The sequence below is a fragment of the Cervus elaphus genome, chromosome 33, assembly GCF_910594005.1.
Source record: "Cervus elaphus chromosome 33, mCerEla1.1, whole genome shotgun sequence".
NCBI lineage: Eukaryota > Metazoa > Chordata > Mammalia > Artiodactyla > Cervidae > Cervus > Cervus elaphus.
In genome coordinates this window covers 28342219-28365369 of record NC_057847.1, presented here as the reverse complement: position 1 = coordinate 28365369, position 23151 = coordinate 28342219, and the positions used below count along the sequence as shown (strand labels likewise).

General features: G+C 36.3%; 1 protein-coding gene across 3 annotated transcripts in view; it reads right to left on the bottom strand.

Moving 5' to 3' along the window:
* Positions 1-365: 365 nt before the first annotated feature.
* METTL8 (methyltransferase 8, methylcytidine) overlaps positions 366-23151 on the bottom strand; it is an 80483-nt gene continuing 57697 nt past the window's right edge. For all 3 annotated transcript variants that reach the window (XM_043894321.1, XM_043894324.1, XM_043894322.1), the window contains 7 exons: positions 15588-15958; positions 14224-14273; positions 9047-9110; positions 7386-7525; positions 3521-3627; positions 3322-3387; positions 366-2570 (listed from right to left, as the gene is read on the bottom strand). In XM_043894321.1, the coding sequence (XP_043750256.1) occupies positions 2380-2570; positions 3322-3387; positions 3521-3627; positions 7386-7525; positions 9047-9110; positions 14224-14273; positions 15588-15958 (989 nt within the window). In that variant the 3' untranslated portion in view covers positions 366-2379. The remainder of the gene's footprint in view (positions 2571-3321; positions 3388-3520; positions 3628-7385; positions 7526-9046; positions 9111-14223; positions 14274-15587; positions 15959-23151) is intronic.

Below are 23151 nucleotides of genomic sequence, written 5' to 3'. Positions count from 1 at the left end.
TTGAAGTTTCTAAAGGTTAACTACATGCTGTAATACATTATAGAAAGACACGAAGCAGAATTTTACTGTGCCAGTCAAGAAGCTGGCTTGAATCTGCTATTTAGGACTGAGAGAGACAGTACAATTTACATGTGTGAGAATGTGGGAATAATTTTACCTTCTGTTGTTTTTAAAACCACCTTGGGCCATGATTTTTAAATTGAGACACAAGAAGATCTGCGGGAGCGGGTGGAGGGGGTGGGGGGAGTTCCCATAGCAACATTAACTTATCTAACTGCCCTTGTTGTATGTAATACTTTCGATACTAGTTTGGCTTTAACATACACACTTTAATTAGGAAAAACAACTGAGTTAAGAGTCTCAGGCAAATTTTGACTTTTATATTTACTGCATGTTTAAACAGAAACCTTGATATTGTACTTCTGAGGATTTGCTACCAAGGCAAATGTATGCAGATACCTTTCATGATTTTCCTTGCCCCCATCTCTGACCTCACTGCATTCCATTCTATTGACGACTCCTCGATCAATCTCTCTATGTATATTTAAAGCAGGCTGTGGCTAGGATAAAACAGAAACAAACCAATCTTGAATGGCTCCAGTCCAGAGGTTAGAACCCAACGCACCCTCTTAATTAAGGCTGTCTACAAGCTGGTGCCCTCCCCATCTTTTCTCCACTATTCTGAACCATGAACAGCCCTATCAAACATACTTGTCTTCTCACCATCTTCTGAGAGCATACGTTCTAGGACTAGTCTGAGACCTACCTCCTCCCACAGCCCTAATTCTTTCCTTCCATCCCACAGCTGATCTTTCTCTCTCTTCAGAACATTATTACTACTGCTGCCACCACGCAATGTCTGACTGGGCAGCATCCCTCCTGTCTTTTTTTTACCACAGTGTCCTCATTTTCCTTCGAGGAACTTTCCTCCATTCACTATGGTCTGGTGGAACCATCAAATAACCTGCCCTGACTCAGTCTGTCAAGAGAAGAATCCATGACCCAGCTTGGATTAATCACCTCCTGCCAGGAAGTTGAATTTTAAGTGAGTTCAAAAAGGAAAAATTGTTGGAATGATCATTCTAGGTCCTTTCAAGAGATTGTCCATGTCTTTCAGATGTCTGTGGCTCATAATCAAAGTCTGTTAGCTGAAAAGCTCCCTATTTGAGTACTTGCTCATATATTATCTTGGTCATGATTTAGAGGCTTGGGATGCACACATTTTGCTTTGCCAGCTAGAGCCTACTTACGCTCTCAAAAGACAGGGCTGGGACTTTATTTATTTACTGTATTATTCCATATAATCCAGCACAAAGTAAGTACTCAGTATACATTGTGTAACAAATGAAAGCCCAGTCTTAGAAACTCCATTTTTACCAAATGCAACTTGCAAGCCAATTTATATCTTTTTTGAGGCAAAGTGGTAAATACATTTTTATTTTTTTGGATGCATGGGTCTTGGATGCAGCTTATGGGCACGTCATTGTTGTGTGAAGGCTTTCTCTAGTTGCACTGAGCTGGGGCTGCTCTCTAGTTGTGGTGTGCGAGCTTCTCATTGCAGTGGCTTCTTCTTCTTGTGGAGCACTAGGGTGTGCAGGTCTAGTTGCCCCATGTCATATGGGACCTTAGTTCCTGGATCAGGGATTGAACTTATGTCCCCTGCATTGGTAGGCAGATTCTTAACTACTGGACCACCAGAAAATAGTAAAACATTTTTAACTGCTACAATTTAAGAATTTTCCTGGGTAAGTAGTCTTCTTAAAGAAGGCTTCCAACTTGTACACCAAAGAATAGCCTGAAAATAATGTTAGCATTAGTCATACTTCCCCAATTTCAGGAAAGGAAAGAGAAATTAAAATTCTGTTTCAGACATTAGTCTCTAAGTTTAAAAAAAAAAGGTTTGGGGATGGACAATAGACAATAACAAAACAAAAAAATAGGCCTTTGCCTTGGTCTTGTGACTTTCCTTGGAAACAAGGCGAGCTGACTCTGCTATCAGTTAACAATGGAGGAGAGTTCAACTGTGTTAAACTAATGTATAAATAAAGGAGATGGTTTTTTTTCACTTCTAAAAAAATGGCAGGCTTTGGTTTCTCAGAATCATCTGACTTATATCAATAATTTACCTAAATGCTTTTAAAACTCAGAGAACAAACAAAATGGTTAAGACATAATAAATCCAAACAAGCTTGCGCATATTAAGTTTTGAAAACACAAAATGTTGTGCCCTCTTCCAAGTCATGCACAAAACAGTTCATCCAGGACAAACAGCAGGATACATAAATTCTCTTCTTCTGACTGTCATTTCAAAAATGAAAGATTTACCGAAGACTCTGAATACTGTAATCCTCTGATTTGTACCTTAACATGATACATAGTTCAGCCATGAGAAAGGACTGAAAATACCAAGTTGGAGCTTTTTTGAGTCAAGTGTAATGGCTTCTGGAATTTGCCTTGAACCCACACTCGGTGCATTTTCACTTTTTTTTTCCTATTAACTTGTAAGCGACGATCAACCAGATTCTGCTTCTCATCTAACCCAGCCTTGCAGAACATGTTGTGGACTTCCCCTGTGAGACAAAAATGGCAATCAAATATGACATGTGATTTGGGGGGCAAGGGGCAGACAGGAACAATGGAACATTAATGGAATGATTGACCACATGAATTTCATTTATACCAAGAAACATTTTCTAGTACAAATTGATGAAGGAAACCTATGAAACCAAGTAGGTTTCCTCTACTTCACACAAACACACCAAGTATAAAACAGCTGAACGCAGTAGGTATAAATAGATACACAACACTACTGGCTGCAGCTTTCAATATTTTGAGACATGCCTTAGGTCTGAATTCTTGCTGGTTTGCAGAGATCCCAAATGGCACATTATAAAAGTACTCATGTAAGTTTGGGGAAAGTACTTGAATGCAGAATTCATTTTAAATGCTTTTTTAAAATGAGAAATTGACAAGGGATAGGTAATTTTCTATGGACTCTTAAAATCAAACTCCCTCTTTTGACTGTGGCATGTCATCAATTTTTTCATAACTGGGCTAATGGTACCTCCAAAACAGAAACTTCATTTGGGCATGAGAATAAAACAAGTGATTCTTTAAAGCAGTTTCAACTGGAAAGAGATTAAAAGGCAAAAGGCCACTTTCAAGCTTTTACACACAACAGTTATAATCACTAAAGTGTAAAGACATCTAATGTTTAATCAGCTCCTGAAGCCTCATTTTAGAGCTTTTGAGTTTCTCCCTGCAAATAATACCCAAGAAAAGTTTCTACAGCTAATTATTTCCTCTTATAGATATGCATACCTTTTGTAAAGAAATATGCTCTGGTGCCATCTCCTCGAACATAAAAATTTTCAGATAAACAATGTCCTAAAAAAAAATTGTGACAAGAGAAACTTAGTATTCCTTAAAAAACCACCACCCACAACAAAACTGACATGAAATGTAAACACAGCATTATTTAAAACACATGAAAATAATTCCAAACTGAATATAACATTACCCCTTTTAAAACGAAGCTGAGTCTTATCATATCTTCCATAGTCCCGAAATAACAGCATTCCCCCAGGTTTCAGTAACTTGGACAGTCGGTTTATAACACCTTGCATCCTTTGAAAACAAAGCAGGAGGTTGTGGAAGTCTTGTTTTCTATGCCACATTTAACATTCTTTAATGATAAAATAAGCATAGCTTGATAAGGCCAAAGAAATCTATGCCACAAACATAAGGGCACCAAAAACAAAAGTATTTTGTATAGAAAGAAAAAAGGATACCAATTTGCTCAATAATCAGATTCAAAAAGTCTAGGATATCAAGAAATCACCCAAATGACTAGAGTGGTAAGTTCACATAGCTTGATGTATGATGTCAAAACTGAACTGCAAAACTATACAGACATTCCTGATATTTACAGCAAATTAAGGTAGTTACAAGGCAGAAAAAACCAAAGTCGTTTCATTTTCCTTGCATGACAAAAAATATGCCAGAGCTGTCTCAAATCAGATAGATATACCTAAAGAGGGACATCTTTTCCTCCAAAACAAGCTGCTTTTCCTTCTGACTTCTTTATTTAGTTCAAAGGTACCATCATTCACTGAAGTGTAACACCTCAGAAAAATCTTTGACCTCTTTTACTTTTCTCTTCTTCTACTATACTCTTCACAACTACTCAGGCATCAAATTGTACGTCTTTTTATTATCGTTATTACATATTTGGTATTTTCTCTCTTTTGTTTCCATTAGTACTTCCTTAGTACAAACTCCAAAGTCCTCTGGCTGGAAAGAGAATTGCTTCCTAACTAGCTTTATTATTTTCCCTGCCAATACTTCCTGTATATTATTGATGAATTATTCTGTTTAAAATGATGGTTTTCTCAAATCATCCCTTTGCTCAAATTTTCATATTAATCCGTAGGATAAAAATCTTAGTTCTCTTAGTTTCTTAGTTGAATCCTTAAGATCACCCACAACTGGGCTCAATTAACCTTTCCAACATCTTTCCCACTGCTTCTTAACCTAAGCATGGCTAGCCAAACTGTTACATGCTTGGTTCTGAGCCGCCCATGCCTGTGCTCGCGTGGCTCCCCTGAAAGAATTCTCTCCTCCTTATTCTCTGCCCATTTAAATTCTATTCACACTCTAATCTCCAGCTCAATACTGGGAAGCCTTTCTTTCTTTTACTGTTTATTCTACCCATCTGGCTCCCAATCAGACATGACCTCTTGTGACTGCTCTTGAGTTAATGTTTTTTGGTTAAGTGTTCAAAGCCTTACGTGTGATTATGGTACAGAGATGGCAAAGATTTCAGATCTCATAACAAGCCAAGTGACTGACACTGGCTGCCAACAGAGCTCTATTAAGAAGGACTCAAGACTTGCTGGGAATGACAATCTACAAAATCAGTTATCACTGTCGGCCCTGGGCAGAGAATGGTAAATGGCAGCCTTTCTGTCTCTGCTTTATCCAAACTACTTAAGGCTTCTGAGCATTTCTTATTTAAAAAAAAAAATGAAAGGTCTGGATCACATAATCTGTAAATTCCTTCCAATTAAAACACTGTTCAGTGGAATAATGGGGTGAAAGAGTATGTCAGGTAATGAAGGAAGTAGGCAGTGAGAAAGTGAAAGTAACTATGAAAATAAGAGACCAAAAAAAGTGGCATGACCAGGAGAAAATCTCATTTAAACAAACTGGAACATAAGTACATGAAAAAGAAAACTATTTTTCCTTGTTTATTTTATTACAGGTTATTTTCACACTGTGCTTATATCCTTAGGATCTGGCAATTAAAACCATATCTAAAGCTTAAAATATTCACTTTTAGGATAAACAGTTTAGGTACAGAGAAAAATCTCTTTCTGCAATTATCAGCAAGACAAGCATGAAATGAAAACACAGAAAAGCAAAGAGCCAAATACTTCAAAATGTAGTCTCCTTTTGCAAACCCTTTGCTCCCAACTGTCCTTTAAAGTCTGCAGTGTGGGTCAAGGCAAGTGGTGGGGAACTGCTTCTCTTATCAGTCCATCTTGGCTCATAGTGCAATTCCAGAGCCAGTTCCTGAGAAATGCAGGTGGGAGTGGGTTGGGGATGAGAAGGACAAGACAAGAATGGGGAAAGCCCCTTTTCTCTTTTTCCATCTGACTTGGGCCAATTCTGCTATCCTCACCTATCTTTGGAAGGAGGAAGATGAGAAAGAAAAGAAGAGATTAAAAAAAAAGTGTTTATTGACAATCTCTGTGTAGATCTTTAGAAAAGATATTATCTTTTTATTTCAATGATAAGAAGGACAGTTACTTCTTGTTTTGTAGCCTTCTATGGTTTACTTCCATTTAAGCTGGGACCCCCCTAGACTCAAAGGCTTGCTGAATTGCTTTTCCAAGCTGGCAAGAAGCTACTTTTCTAGAATTTTCCTGGGGCTAAATCTACTATCACAGTGCTAGATGACCTGAAAGATAACTGCCTCACTTTTCACTTACTATTATACAACTTCTACTCACTTACCTCATTTTTAGATCATTTCCATGTAGGTAAGAAAGTACCTATGTTAATGTACTGACATGATACATCTGAATCTATTTTAAAATAAATAGAATGAATATATGTACTATAAAAACAATCTTTTCAAGACATCTGCTTCCCCTTCTCCTTTCCATTCAATTCAAATCATGAAAAAACACATAATCTATACTAATATAAACAGCCTTCTTGAGGGTTTATTTTGAATTGAAACATTTCCTGTTATACGTGTTAGATAGAAAATCTTGTTCATTATCCACCTCCTCTATCCTTTTAGCTGTGAAACAAAATATAGATGACATCTTTCTACTAGTACCTAAATAATGCCAATAGCCTAAACAAGTTAGCAGAAATAGGTTACAGAAACTGGGAGGAAGTAACTTCACGGAACTGGATAGATCTCATCAGGTGCAATTATATATTTCATTCATTATTTGGAAATCTAATTATTTTTTCTACAAGTAATCAAAGTGAACATCTCTGAATGAGAAGTAAAAGGCCTGTAAAGGATCCTAGTGATCTTATAGCAAAGAAAGAAGTACACAATGCTTGATTTCTCTGGGAAAGAGTAACACTCACCAAAGTGGTTGATGCCAAGTCTGCACCTACTAACCAGAAGATCACAAAAACCCAATTTTAAGACACATTCTGAAGGGACAACTCCAGACATTTAGCACACATGTGTCTTAATACATACAAAGTGGAAAAATTTTAAGAAAAGTGATCATTTTAATTGCTGTAATATCTCTTTGTGCTTCCTCTTTGGAGAAAAGCTATATTTATTATTTCAGAACACTATATGAACAAAAATATTTAAGTCATAAATACTTAAATGATGGCACTAGACCAACCTTAGATTATAAAGGTCCAAGGTTAACCTGAAAAATCTTGATAAACCCTAATTCCCTAGTGGGCTTCCTTAAAACAAGTATTTTAAAGACCTATGTGAAGCCAGATTCACAGCCCACCTCATTACGAACATTCAGCAAGAAGCTAAATCAAAGATGTTTGTTTCTGATCACCAAGTACAGTTTCCCTCTTGGGAGTCTATTAGGCTGTTCTGAATTTGTAATTTTCTTGAAGCACTGTCACTTTTAATAGGTATGTGTCTTGCCAGAAGATGCTCGCTTCTTTCTGACAGTGACAGAAAGCTCACTAATGAAACAGTTTGGCCAGTCTCTTTCTAAAAGTCTGAAGAAAGGAAAAAACTGCATTTAAAAGGCTGCATATTACATGTAATGTAGTTCACTAAATAATAAATTCAAGAATTGTCTTTTTGCTTTGATAGATCTGAAAGCCACTCCTGATAAAGGGGCTGTACATATTTGCTCTGCCCTTTTGTCGTCATTTACCTGTCAGGATGAATAGAAGACAGCACAAAGACGAGGAGAATGACATCCAGGGTCCCATTCGGAAAAGGGTAGGGTAAGCCATGGTCACAAACGTCATGGACAAAGGCACAGCACTGGGATGCTCTGTACGAGGCATGAGACTGTCATGATAAAGGAATGAAAGTTTTTAGCAGACTTCTAGTATTTTTTTTCCAAATCAAAAAGGTTAATTTAACTTCTCCCAAAGGCCTTTCTTCTATAAATTTGATTTTCTGATTAGCTTATTTCAAGCTGTCATAAAAAATTAAGTCTAGCACTTGGAGTTGATAACAAATATTCTTTTGCAGCCCTTCTTTAGCTTTTAAAGTGGAGTAGGGCAATCTTTCTGGGTCAGCAGGCAGCAGTGCTGGAAGCTCACCCTATGTTACTTTGCAGGCACTGAGACGGTCCTCTGCGCTCTCTCTCACTGCTTGTTCCATGTCTCCTTTGGCTTAATACGTAAATATCCTATAGTGTGTAATCAACATTAGGTAATGGTGATGACTGTATAACTCTGTAAATATACTTAAAAAATCACTGGATTGTATACTTTTAAATGGTGAATTTTATGGTACATGAACTATATCTCACTAAAGATGCTATTTTAAAAATGCATTAGAGTACACACATACTGTTTGCCTATAGAAACAATACTAAAAGAATATATACCAAAATTCTGAGTCACTCTAGGACTCTAGAAAGCATGACTATAGGTAAATTTTATCTTTCCCTTTAGGCTTTTCAGTACTTTAGAAAATGTCTACAATGAAAACCTAGTAACCCTTATTACCAGAAATTATGTTCCATGTGTTTACCAAACATTTTTGTTAGCAGAATTTCCATTACTTTTCCATTTTCTAAAATTACCTCTTTTTCCTATGATAATGCTTACTAGAATTTGGGGATTGGTCAAATAAAACCAAGTTCCAACTGTTTTCCTTATAGTCAAGGACATTTTAGATTTGTGATAATGCCTTTTCAGACCTTTTTTTTTTTTTTTTGCAGAATTTTTAATTTAATGAGTGCCTACCATGTGCCAGGCTATGTATAAAGCTCTAGGGACATAAATATAAATATCACCCTGTAGGAGCCACTCCCCTGAACTCTTAAGTCCCAAACAACTTCAGTTGTTTTGATGATATGATTTGCAAAAGAGTAAAAGTTCAGTTAAAAATGGTCACAGAGGTGCTTCCCTGGTGGTCCAGTGGTTAAGAGTCTGCCCTGCAATCACGGGTTCAATCCCTGGTTGTGGAAGATCCCACATGCCATGGGGCAACGAAGCCCGTGCACCACAACTACTGAACCTGTGCTCTAGAGCCTGGGAGCTGCAACTACTGAAGCCTGCGTGGCCTGAGCCTGTGCTCTGTAACAAGAGAAACCACCACAATGAGAAGCCCACGTGCTGCAGCTAGAGGGTACCCCCCACTCTCCACAACTAGAGAAAGCCCATGTGCACAGCAACAAAGGCCCTGTGCATCCAAAAAATAAGTAAATATAAAAAAAGAAAATGACATATCTCAAAAAAAAGGGGGGGTCACAGATAACATTTGATGCAGTTACATCAAAAAAAAAATCACTTCAACAGTAAATAAATTAGATTTTTTTTAAAATACAGCTCTCTTTAAAGAAAATATAAGGCATACCTTTACTAGCTCCACAGCTCCAGAAGCAAAATCACAACAATAAAGAAAGAACTCTGGCACATTCCTATGAAAATGGAAGAAATATTTAAATCTAGAGTTCAGATAAGCTGAAGCAACACAAGAAAGAAACTGTAAGTTGGAATTTGTTAATAAGTACTTAACAGAATTTTGGATGACGCTTGGCTTGTTGTTTCTTCTTTTAAGGTACTGTTCTCTATAGTGGTGTGTGAATGCCTTCATGTTGTTTCTGAACCAACACTGTCTCAAAACACTTATCATTTACAGGGTAACTTTCAAGTTCCTGATCTGGTTTTAAGGCCCTCCCTTTCGTGGGCCTACTTGCCCTATATTCCAGCATACTCTCACATGAGAAACCTCCACAGCCATCCATCAGCATTGCTCAATCTCGCTCCTACCCCTCCCAGGCACTCTTTCTTGTCTGCCTCCAGCTGGCATGGCCTGTAATTCCTCTCAGCTTAGCCAAGTTCTATTCTCTCCAAGGACCCTCAACCCCATGTCCGTTGGCACCTCATTCCTTTTCCTGTGTGTATACTCATTTGTTCCTGGGTCTCTCACAGAGGCTCTAATGCTCCGATGATGATGTATATACATATGAAAAAAATAAAATAAATATATATATTTTAGAAGTTGTAGTTACATGCTATTAAATATGTTTATATTAATACCATGTACATACAACATCTAAAAATAATAAAACATTTGTATATTAATTTTGTTATCTTTTCAAATGATTTTCAAACTTTTACTGAGCCCCATATATGGACCAAGCATTAGAATACAAAGTAGTAAATGAAACTGTCTAATAAAATAGTAAGAGTATGGGATTTGGGAGCCAATTACACGTGTTTTTAAATCCTGGATTTGCCACTTATTAACACGGAATTAGACTTAACGTCTCCAAGACTCAGTTGCTTTATTTACAATATGCAAAGAAAGTGTAAATTAAGGGTTTTTTTTTGAGGGGGTATGTTTATCCATATGAAAATCTTGACTAATTTTAACTGGCCTCCACTGAACTTAGATAAGTTTTTTACCTGAAATTCAGTAAGGATGGCTGAGCCATGGTTACTAACAGGCAGGGACATATAGCTGACCCTTAAACAACATAAGTTTGAACTTCTAGGTCAACTATACATGGATATTGTTCAACAGTAAATACTAAGTACTATATGATCTGTGGTTGGCTGAATCTGCAGATATGGAGGACTCACAAATACAAAGGGATGACTATAAATTTTTGTGGATTAATCACCTGCACTGTTCAGTGGTCAACTGTACTTTGAATTTCGTGGGTCAATAATCTTCCTGATCATATCTTACGTGCTATTATCAAAAGAATTCTCAAATCATCTTGCTTAATTTTGTGTCTGAATGACAAGAGATTAGTATGTCCTTAAACAGTAATTACAGGTATGGTATTGGTTTTTGTGGACTTTATAGCCTAGATGGGGACATAATTTCCATAGAAGTGTGGATAAGGCAGGCACTGTCAGGCCAAAGTTTAAGAATTTTGAAGGGGGAGGATGGCATTGCTAAGTGCAAAGAGGGGAAAGGTTTATAGGTGTGAGTCACATGCCAGGGATGAGAAGCAGAGGTGATTTAGAATAGAAGGAAGGATATATGGGCTTTGAAGCACATAATTAGAACTTCTAATCTGATTCAGGAGGCATATTAGGCAAGGAGGATTTCTAAATAAATATGGAATACAAGCACAAACATGCATTTATTAGCAAAATCTCACCCAGGCTGACATTACTCTCTTAAAGGCTACTCACTGATGAATACTACATTAACATATAGTATTCTCATATACAGTACAGTTTTCACATACAGTGCCACTCTGTGGCACTAGGAATTTTAATTCAAATTAAGATCTGTCCAAATAAATGAACATATGATGAATAGGATTTGGTTATGAAAAGTTAACCAATGCTGAATCAAAGTTAAAGTTATGCTGCTTTTCTTTTTCATTCCACCCATTTAAAAATGCCTCCTTGGTGGCTCAGACAGTAAAGAGTCTGCCGGCAGTGCAGGAGACCCGAGTTCGATTCCTAGGTTGGAAAGATTCCCTGGAGAAGGAAATGGCAACCCCCTCCAGTATCCTTGCCTGGAAAATTCCATGGACGAAGGAGCCTGGCAGGCCACAGTCCATGGGGTTGCAAAGAGTCGGACACGACTGAGTGACTTCACATATAAAAACAGTGCTTTATTGCAGCACGCACCTTTGTTGTTTCCTATGAAATCCCTATATTTGTGACTCGTAATTTCTTGGGTGGTCACACATGTTTGAAATGTCTCAGTAAACACTCAGATACATATATTATTAGTACTACATGATATGCTGGCTAAGGGCAAGGGCTCTGAAACCAGACTGCCTAGGGTTGAATCCCAGTTCTACTGCTTAGTTGGGTAACCATGGATGAGTTACCTAAGCTCTCTATAATTGGTGTCCTCATCTTTATTTTTTAAATTATTTTATATTTGAATATAGTTGATTAACAATGTTGTGTTAGTTTCAGGTGTATAGCAAGGTGATTCAGCTATACACATACATGTATATATTCTTTTTCAAATTCTTTCCTCATTTAGGTTGTTACAGAATATTGAGCAGAGTTCCTTGTGCTATATAGTAAGTCCTTGTTAGCTATTTTAAATATAGTAGTAGTAGAAATGTCAAGCCCAAACTCCTAACAGAAATAAAATATGGCATCTAAGTTGGTTGTTGAGGATAAAATGGACTCAGATAGTAAAATTTATAGAAAAATGCCTGACTCAGAGTAAGCACCTAATAAATGTTAAAAAAATATCATTTTTATTATTCTTGCTATCATCATCACAATCATCATTGTCAAAGGAATATCTGCCTCTGACTTCCAGGAACTTAAAAACTTAAGAACTTAATATGCTTTTGTAAAAACTTCCATATAGCTCAAAATGCTTCTCTGGATACTGGCACATCTAGCTCATTATGACAGGCATGCAGTCTACCCTTGTGCAGAAATTATTAAACAACCACAAGATATAGAACACTCTAGCAGCTAAAGGAAAGCTTGTGCCATTTGCCATGTGTCCTACCAGATAGCAACATGACCTCTGAGACTGAATTCCCACTGCATCAGCAGCCCAACTTGGTCTTGTGACCACTCAATGATTTTCCAGGGCTTTTCTTTAAAATCAGCTGACTGTCTTGGCCCTTCTCCCAGGAAACAGGTGTAAATATCACTACTACTACCACACCATCAAGCACTCTCTTGGCAGGAGGTTTAAGAATTAAATGATCCTTGGAGAATGATATGACCTCTCAATTCAGGGGGTCTAATTATGGTAAAATATTCTGAAAATGTAAAGTATTAATTCTATGATCTCCAAAAGTAATAAAACATAATTTCTTTGGTGGGGGAAAAAAGGTTTAATCCTCCCTTTGGAAGGCGAATCACTAGTTGCCTTTTAAAGATTAATTAATTATCTCAGGTTATTGAGTTACAGTGATTTCTAAAATATGAATATGAGGCCCAAAAAAGACCCAGTCACAAAGAAAGAGTCAGGGGGTGAGGAGGCAAGAGCCTCCAATTATTAGTCAGATGGAGAAGTAGAAGGGGGAAAAAAATACAACTAACAAGTGGGGAATCAGAGATATTAACCAGTCAGCATGTACCAAGCTCTGTCTAACTATCTATATTATATTGTTAGGCTACCTGGAAAACCAAATTAGAATACATTATGCTCTCTTACCTCAAGAAATATATAAATAGTAGCTGAAGAAAGAAGATATAAGGAAATGACTTGCTAAATAATAATTTGAGATGAGTCACAGAGTAACACATAATCAACTACCAACGTAGTAGATTTACGTGTATTACAAGTTCAGAGAATACCAGGGTAAAGGAATCTGGCTATGTGGTATAAGAACAGGAAATTTTGGCCTAGAAACGGGAAAAGGAAAACAAAGAAAATAAATCCTGAAAGAAAAAGGCCATTCAGAACTGCAAATTGGCCAGTATCACTTCTGGCCAGACACTTTTAACTGGTAATTTGATGATATTATGGAATTACTTTTTATTATGTTAGGTTTATAACAGCAACTAGGAATGTCTTGCTTTCTGGAGATCCATCATAAGTTCATAAAAATAATGTGTCATGATGTTGGCCTTATGTAAGTAACTGCTGAAACAAGGTGGTGGCTATATGAGAATTTACGGTACTACTCAATTTTTCTGAATGCGTTTACATTTTCACAATAGAAAGTTTAAAAAAAGACTTTAATAAATTTTAAAATATGCATAGTGAAAAGACTGAAAGGAATTATAATAAAAATTCTGTCAGCAGCTATATTTTGATGTTTTGATGGTGGGAATAACGGGTGATTCCTTCCCACCCACTTTTCCTCTAATGGGAAAGTTCTACAATGTGCTTATGTTAATTTTATAATGGAAAAATGACAATCAGAAAGCTATTGTGTAAACTTAAAAAACATAGGCACTTGACAGACCAGCCATAGGTAAAAGGAGTAAAAGTTTTGTAAGATGTGTCTTCTTCATCACCTACTAAAACACACTGGTGAGGTGTTGAACAGGAAGGGCAGGTCAGGAGAACATCTCTGCTCCTATTACAGACTTCACCCTTTATGAATCTTAGGGTTAGGTGTGATAACTCCAAAAATTTCAACTCTAGAGAGTCATTTCAACTCTATAGGAAGGTTTTATCCTGGGTGTGGCTCCAGAAGTGATGACAAAATAAAATGAGTTTAAAGCTTACACAAAATAAAGTGTAAGCTTTAAACTCAATTCTCTATGTGTAAAATGACACCTAAGTAACCTGGAGGAGTAAATAAATGTCTAAAGTTCAGTAATTCCCAGCTTAGCAGAAGGATCAAATCTCTTGCTCATTTCTTACTCTCATCTACATAAGCACAAACTTAAAAAAATTACTTCAACTCATGGTGGACAACCTATGTCTGTGAAACATTATTTCCAGAGTAATTATCAGTTCACATGAAACTAGATACAAAGACCAAGCCACTGCTTTTGAAATTTGGCTTAGTCATTGTTTATATGGGAACAAGAACACTATTGGTATATATACGACAACATTTTCCAAGTATTTCTCAATATCCCATACATGTGCAGAATTTTGTAGGAGAAAATTCTAAAACTCACTGCAAAGTGTTCAGAATTGGAAAAACACTATTCCCAGCACCGCAGCCAACCTAAAATCAAAGAATAAATAAGTATCATGAAAAGAAAGTTAAATTTTCCTCATCAATATCAGATTTTTACTTTAAAAAACTAAAAGAAATGTTTTGAATCTTTGGCTATCGGAGAGTTGTATAAGCTTAAAATGGAATAAATCACAAAAATAATATGTACTGAGAAATTTGACTAAAATTTTTACATACCAAAACCCCAAATGAACCAAATTAAAAGGTGACAAAAACACTGTGAAAAAAATATTTGAATTAAATATGATAAAGGGCAGAGTTCATTAAAAAAACACAACTAATAAATAAAGGAAATAAGTAGATGACAGAAGAACAAATGGTTTCTAAACATCTGAAGAACTATATGACCTATTTAACAATCAAAGGAATCAAGTTAAAATATGGTTTTTGTCTAACAAAGCAGAAAGCAATAAAAATAAGATTATTCCAATCAATGAGGGTGTGACGACACAGACCTACACTGCTGTAAATTGGTATTAGTACAACTTCTTAGAAAGCAACTTGGCAAAATATTTTAACAATATTAAAAATTTTAGTAAGTTATGAACAAGCCAATTGAACTCAAATAATAAAAGAAAATACAGAGAAGTCTATACCTGAAGATACTTGCTGTACAAAACCTGAAAACAATTTAAATGCCCAGTCAAGTGAAAACAGATAAGTAGAATCAGTATTTCACTTAGTATAGTAATTTTTAGCCATGAAAATGTTTATAGAGAATTTTTAAAGATAGGGAAAACTGCTTATGTTATAATGTTAAATACAAACAAAGAAAAACACTAAAATGCAGATATAGTATAGCTCAACTATATAAAACAGTATAAACAAAAGGAGAAAAAAGTTAAATGTTAACACTGGTTAAATCCTTTGTTTATGGGATTGTTTATTCTTTCTCTTTACCAAATTCTTTGTAATCAGCATCTACTATGTTTATAATCAGAAGGAAAAGTTTTCTTTTTCTAAAATAGAAAATCAAGGTCTACACCAGATTATAGCAAGTTACATACGTCACTTATTTCTATTTCATCTACAAGTGGGTAACAACAGAAAGAGATGGAAATTGAGGCCAAAACTTCACTGGTATTTAAAACGGCCTTCAAGTTAGAAATTAAAGCAGACAAACTTAAGAAAAGTTTTAAATCACAAACTTAAAACCTGACTGATTAAAGATATGAGTCCCTTACGTAATTTTTATGCACAAAAGTACACAGTTATTTGATCATTTTCCCTCTAAAGAATCTGGATCATTAATAAAGTAATATGTGATGTACATTAAAAAATTTTTCCCATGTAGTACCATACCTCGAGGATTCTGAAAGCAGCATTGCTACCAGGAAACAATTCAGTCTTCAGAGGTCTTTCTCTGTATTCTTCTGAGTCCAGTTTAGAAAAGTCAGATCCTGCTTTGCTTTGACCATCTGATGAGCCAGAACTTTCTTTATAATGATTTTTTTCTTCAGGCATAGTAGGGCAGTGCATTTTTGAGAAAAAACTTTCAGTATTAATTTTCACATGATTCCATGATAATTCTTTCACCTTCTCTTCAGTTTTCTGACCAACCGGAAGAATTTCAGGGAATTCCCTCAATAGCCAATTACGATCTTTGAAAAACTTATTCTTATGAATCTTATAAAATGTGTCCCAATATTTACTGGCTTCACTCTCATACTTAACTAAAATAAAGAGAAAAAAACATTTATTTTATTATGAATTATATGTATTATTAGTTACTATTTTAATAACTAAATATATTAAAGTCACTCAGTCGTGACTGATTCTCAGTGGCCCCATGGACTGTGACCCACCAGGCTCCTTTGTCTATGGAATTTTCCAGGCAATAATAGTGGAATGGGTTGCCATTTCCCAAGGGGATCTTCCCGACCCAGGGATCGAACCCGTGTCTCTTGCATCTCCTGCACTGGCAGGTGGATTCTTTACCACTAGTGCCACCTGGGAAGCATTTAATAATTAAATACTACTGAGTGTATTACATATACTATTAATTTATAACAATTATTATTTACTATTGAATAATATTACAGTAATTTTTACTTATCTGATTCTTTTTGAACCTCTTAAAGGTTAGAACTACAAAGTATTAGTCCTCTCAAAATGTGTCAATGTGTGGGGTATTTGGGCTTTTCCTGGTAAACCTGCTTCTGTCTCAATTGTTTAGCTGATAAATTTTTGTGAGGAATAAAATAATTGCAAACTACTTTCTAGAGTCTCTTCTTGAAATCTTAATAATCACATTTTTACCAATAACCCTGTAAGTCTCTTTATTATCTTGGAGAAATGATAACCTCACTTTTTATGTTGCTATAAATGTAGTTTTAACATAACAAGTGTCTGTGCAAACTGGTAATCAAACAGGAAATTGTGGAATAATAAATGATGTAATCTTGAGCTAGAATGGTGCACTGAAATAATCTACTCCAACCTCCTTGTTTTGCATTTGAAGTAAGGACACACAGAGGGATGAACCCACTTGTCTGGGTCCTGGAGTCCTGTCATAGTAGAACCAGGACCACACGTCCTGACTCGTGGGGTTTAGGGGCCATTCCACAACTCCATTCTTCACCCACCTCCAGAGGCATCTCTTCATACTGACATCTCCTAATATGAAGGCTTAAAGAGAATTTCTGATGCAATTTAAAAGGAGATATGCATTTTGTGATGTCATTCCTTAGATCAATCCTGGGTCCCAGCATCAGGATCAGGTCAACAGTCACAGACCTTCCAGCAATTCTTAGCTTTCTGCCTCTTTCTATCTGTATGTTAAATTAACATAATCACTAATTCACTTACTTTCTCATTCACTCATTCAAGAAGCATTCCTTGGATACTATCATGTACCAGATGTAAACCCTGGCTTAGGAATTACTTTCAATCAGTGCAGCAGCCATGAAATTAAAAGATGCTTGGTCCTTGGAAGAAAAGCTATGACCAACCTAGACAGCATATTAAAAAGCAGAGACATTACTTTGCCAACAAAGGTCCGTCTAGTCAAGCTATGATTTTTCTAGTAGTCATGTATGGATGTGAGAGTTGGACCATAAAAAAAGCTGAGCACAGAAGAATTGATGCTTTTGAACTGTGTTGTTGGAGAAGACTCTTGAGAGTCCCTTGGACTGCAAGGAGATCGAACCAATGAATCCTAAAGGAGATCAGTCCTGAACAGTCATTGGAAGGACTGATGCTGAAGCAGAAACTCCAATACTTTGGCCACCTGATGCGAAGAGCTGACTCATTTGAAAAGACCCTGATTCTGGGAAAGACTGAAGGCAGGAAGAGAAGGGGACGACAAAGGATGAGATGGCTGGATGGCATCACCGACTAAATGGACAATGAGTTTGAGCAAGCTCCGGGAGTTGGTGATGGTCAGGGAAGCCTGGCATGCTGCAGTCCATGGGGTTGCAGAGTCAGACACAACTGAGCAACTGAACTGAACTGAGACACATGACATTTTTAAAGTGCTTTCAAAAATTTTAAAAAATATTCTGTTGCTATAGAATAATTTCCAAGACTTAATGTTATGTGAGAAAGCAAAATGTAGACCAGTATGTATACGATGCTATTTTTTAGGGGAAAAAAAACTATTTTTTAGGGAAAAAAGGAGGAAAAACGCATGTGTTACATGAACAGAAGACTTTGGGCAGGATAATCACATCAGTCATACTGGTTGCCTCTCAAGAGTAGAACTGAGTGGTTGGGGACCAGGGTTTCAGAAAGAATTTTCATTTGAATTTTGATCCACGTAAATTTTGATTATCTATTCCCAACCCCCTCCCAAAAAATTAAACTAAAACTTAAACAACAGACTCTATTCTTTCATAATTTTAAAGAAGCCCCTATCCTGAGAACAAGCAGTTGCCTACAGTCAGTTTTGTCTTTGTTACAGAACCCTGTCCTGAAACCCTTATAGTTTTCCTTTTCTTTCCACTTTTATCTTTATGGCCTTGTACCATGGATCTCCACCCATTTAGCCACAAGACTTCCTTCCCATCAAGGCTGAATTGTATCTGGCAGCAGGACTGCTTGAAAGACAGAAACTCCTATCTTTATTTAAGGTCTGAGAAATGAAAGTAGATCTCTGTAACAAAAGAATTATGTGATGTTGAAGTCCAAAACATGCTTGCTCACATCTGTAAGGTGGTTTAGTTGCTAAGTCATGTCCAAATAATGGGAAGAAGGCTATTTATGGTTAATCTAAAAATGTTGTATTTTTAAAAATAGTTCTATCTCAACTCAAAAACACTGGGAACGTGCCTGATATACTCTGTAAGAAAACAAAACAACATTCTGAAAATCAGACTCAGGAGGAATTAGGAAACTGTCAAATTTCCCCAGTCTTTTCATACCTTCTCTTCTTCCTCTTATCTTAAAAACTTGCTTTGTAACTCACTCTGTGCTAATAAAAGATTCTTCTGCTTAATAAAAAGTGACCCACCTAAGAAGACCTATATTTAGTCAAATCTCTAGTATCTGAGTTTCCAATACCAAGCTACTTCTGAAGTGAGTTTGAACCTAACTATTAGTAACTAGAATGTTAACACTACAAGTGATTAATTTGTGGCACTATCCCCCTTGGAATTAACTGGCAGAAGAAGGGATAGACAGCAGGGGAGTAACTTGAAAGAAAAGATGTTCCTAGCAGTATTACTTATAACATGAAAAATGGGAAATAACTCAAACAGCCTCAACACTGGAATGATCAGGCAAACCATGCATGTCAAAACAGAGTAATCTTATGCAGCAATTAAAATTTAAAGGATAATAATATTAAGAGAAAAACTTCACACAGAATGGTCTGCAACTTTAAAATTGTACTGGCTGCACTTTAAAATTTATATTCATTTATAATCATCAGATGGAAATTTGGAGTGTTAAATTGTTAAAATAATTTAACAATTATCAGGTAGTCCTTCCTTGGCAAAGGTTTTTTTGGCTTTTTAAATTGGAGTATAGTTGCTTTACACTGCTGTGTCAGTTTCTGTTGGCAGCAAAGTGAACCAGCCATATGTACACATATGTCCCCTCTCTTCTGGATTTCCTTCCCATTTAGGTCACCACAGAACACTGAGTAGGGTTCCCTGTGCTGCACAGTAGGTTCTGATTACTTATCTAGTTTACGCGTAATAGTACATATACGTCCATCCCAACCTCGCAATTCATCCCATGCCCTGCACCCCTTCCTGCTTGGTATCCATATGTCTGTTCCCTATGTCTGTGTCTCCATTTCTGCTTTGCAAGTAAAAGTATGTATACCATTTTCTAGATTCCACATACATACATTAATGCATGATATTTTTCTCTTTCTGATTTACTTCACTGTGTATGTCAGTCTCTAGGTCTATCCATGTCTCTGCAAATGACACAATTTCATTCCTTTTTATGATTGAGTAATATTTGCAAAGTTTTATCTGCATCTTAAACAAAGATAAAGAATCTTGGTTGAATTCTTCATTCTACTTTCCTAAAGGATATCTCTATGTTCAAGTTCTAAAAAGTCTATGTACTTTCCTATTAAATCCCATGAATTTATGGAGAACATTAACAAATGGCACCCCACTCCAGTATTCTTGCCTGGAGAATCCCACGGACAGAGGAGCCTGAGGCGGCTATAGGCCGTGGGGTCACACAGTGTTGGACACGACTTAGCGACTAAACAACAAACATTATAGTTCTACAAACTGCAAAGTGTTGGATCAGACTGCTGTAATAAATATGAGCTTGTACTACGTTTAATTTCTACAATTTATCATGAAAATGAACCTGCAGTGAGGTGACTAGAATCTGATTCAGATACCAAATATATCAAGCACCTAAATTCAATCTAAGCTTATCCAATCTTTAGAAGGATCTGATTACTATTAAAAGATGATGGTCAGGTCTGCTAATATGTACACTTTCAAGCTTTTTCAAGTATTTCTCACTCAGGAATTAGGAGAAAACAAACACATAAATCAATAACAGCAGCATTAAAAATAATAACAATAGTATATACTGAGTGTTTACTTTGTGCCAGGCACTATGTCAAATGCCTTACTTGGATTTTTTCCCCATTTAATCCTAACAATACCTCTCAGACATACATATTATTATAGACAAAGAAGTTCAAGGTTAGAGGGGATAAAAAATTTGCCCATGGTCATCACCAGAGCTAGGACCTGAACTAAGTCTATCAGACTTTATGCTCTTAACCATTATATTGCCTTCTAACACAAAATCTAGATTAACCTCCTCCAAAATACCTCTGAAAATAACCTGTTTTCCTGATTTTGTACTTTCCTCTTATTATGAAGCATCAAGTTGAAATTAAAACCTCAGTATGACTTAAAATCAGTAAAACAGAACAGTAAAAATAATGCTGATTGGAGTGAACCTACATAAAGGCAGATCAGAAATACAGAATTAATTAAACTTCATTTGAATTATATAAACAATAAACTATGCAAGGTTGCATGATGAAATTATGATGAGCAATGGGAACATAAAATGTTCTATGAGAATAGATGGGTTTGTCGGACAGCAACAAAACAGAAACAAAACAGAATTGGCTGGGATAAAGGCTAATGGACTGGAACTGGGTTTTGGGGTTGTTTTTTTTTTTCAAGTTGTGCTTTCAGCAGTACCTTCAATCAATGCTGGCAATTCCACAGTTCCCAGCAATGTATATAACAGCTTCTGAGACCCTAAGGAAGCTCAATCAAACTCATAATTATGGCTGTGAGACAAGGTAAACACATCCAACATTTAATTTAATTTTGTGAACTTCAAGAGTATCTGTGGTATCAGGGGAACTGGATGAGCAACTTTCCTGACCATGAGAGAAAAGTTTAGTTTAAACCTCTGTTTCGCTCACAGTCAGTCCAATAATGATAGAAGAATACAATGTGGAGAAATCAGCCCTGTCTTTATCTTGTCCAGCTGACTTTCTAAACAGGTATATCAATTTTTCCTGGAGGAGAAAAATTTCCCTTTACTTTCCTAGGTTACCAACTCAGAATTAATTGCTCTATGCCAACGGCGATAAAAGGGGTGTAGTGATCTGTTTAACCACAGTCAGATGAAACAACTTCTCAATTATTCATTTATTAAATTCAATACTGCTGAGGGGAAGAAAGACTATGACACACTAACCATACTTAAATATTCAGAATTCACTCTGAATCACACTGAATATCACAACTAAAAAAACTGAATTAAACCATCTATGTATTTGACATATTAGTACAAATTATGAAAATTTATTCTAAATTGCAATGTAACAAAAGTCATTTTAAAGCTGTTTTTGTACATCAATTACACAAACACCTAAGCTCTCAAAGTTTGAAATTTCCACATGTCATTGATAAAGTTAATTGTCTAATAAAATAAAACTCTTAAAGTTATGAAATTTAAAGTCTGAGCACAGTATGAAATTAACAACCAAAGCTGACCTATAAACAAGTACTCTAAATTTATCAGCACACAAAACTTTAAGCTACTCTATTTTTTTTCTCACATAGGACACTCTCAAGTGGCAAGGTATTCACAAAGGAAGGTATAGTGGGATTCTTTTACTATTTTTCTTGACATAGGCAACTCACTCTAGGTAGATAGTTATTTACAAGGGTATTTTAAAGTAAAAATAGCAGCTGCATTTGTTATTAAGTTTAAAAAACCGAATACATTTGCTAAATTACCAGCTGAGATATAACACACTGGAAATGTTTTTAGGAAATTAAAAATATAATCATATTAACTCAAAAACTGCCAAATGTATCTTTCTCATTTCTCTGAATTAATCTGTTTTAAAAAGAAATCTGAGCTATTATAAAATTTAAAATAAATTACCAAAAGGAAATGTGGAATCACAAATCATTAATCTGAGCATCTAATTGAAAGAAATGTTGCTAATGATAGCCTAGATGCTTTACATTTTAATCACAGGAATGAAAATGTCAGCCACTGTACAGCAAAAGACTGTCTCATCTGTGACGGATAAGTTCTTATTTTCAGAATTGTGAGGGTGTTTCCGGACTTCAGTTCTCACCAACAGCTGAGACAATAGATGAGAAATGGGAAATGGGAGTGACAGGAGAGACTGACATACACAGAGACCAAAAGGAAGGTGCCAGAGAGCTGGTCAGCATGGGAGAACCAGCAGTACCTCCTCCTAGGGGCATTGAAATAAGTAAGATAAAATCAATAAGCAAGGCTCATGCTATATACTATTCTGTAAGTGGAATACTTTGCGATGAGAGAAAATTGGCTTTTTCAAAGATTTAGGACTCTCCTGGATAAGAAGAGATGGTAGGGACTTCCCTGGTGGTCCAGTGGCTAAGACTCTGTGCTCCCAATGCAGGGGGCCTGGGTTTGATCTCTGGTTGGGGAATAAGATCCCACATGCCACAACTACAAACTCATGCAGCCAAACAAATAAAAATAAATATATATTAAAAAACAAGAGAGACTGTGGTTAACAGGGGCAGTGGGAGAAGAACCGGGTCACAGCTTCCTTTGGGCTTTCACAACGTTTGGGAATAGAGCTTTTAAACGGATCTCTTCACCTTGACCCATATTCATCAGAGACATTAAATATCCAATGAGGAGCCTCACCAAGGGCTTCTGCAGACCTGCAGGTTGATGATCCCTAGTGGAGACTGGAGTGGGTAGCTGAGTATGTACCTGGTCTCACTGTAACGTTCTGTCACTCAACATGGTTCCTCAGGACAGAAGTTTTCTCTCTTTCTTTGCCATCCTCAGCAGCTGCCTTGGTTGCTGCTCTGGGCAACCTTGCTTAAGTGTGATGTAATGGCCACCCTCATTGTGGGTTCCTCTCCTTGTAACGGTTCTATGACATGTATAAAGTCCACTGCAC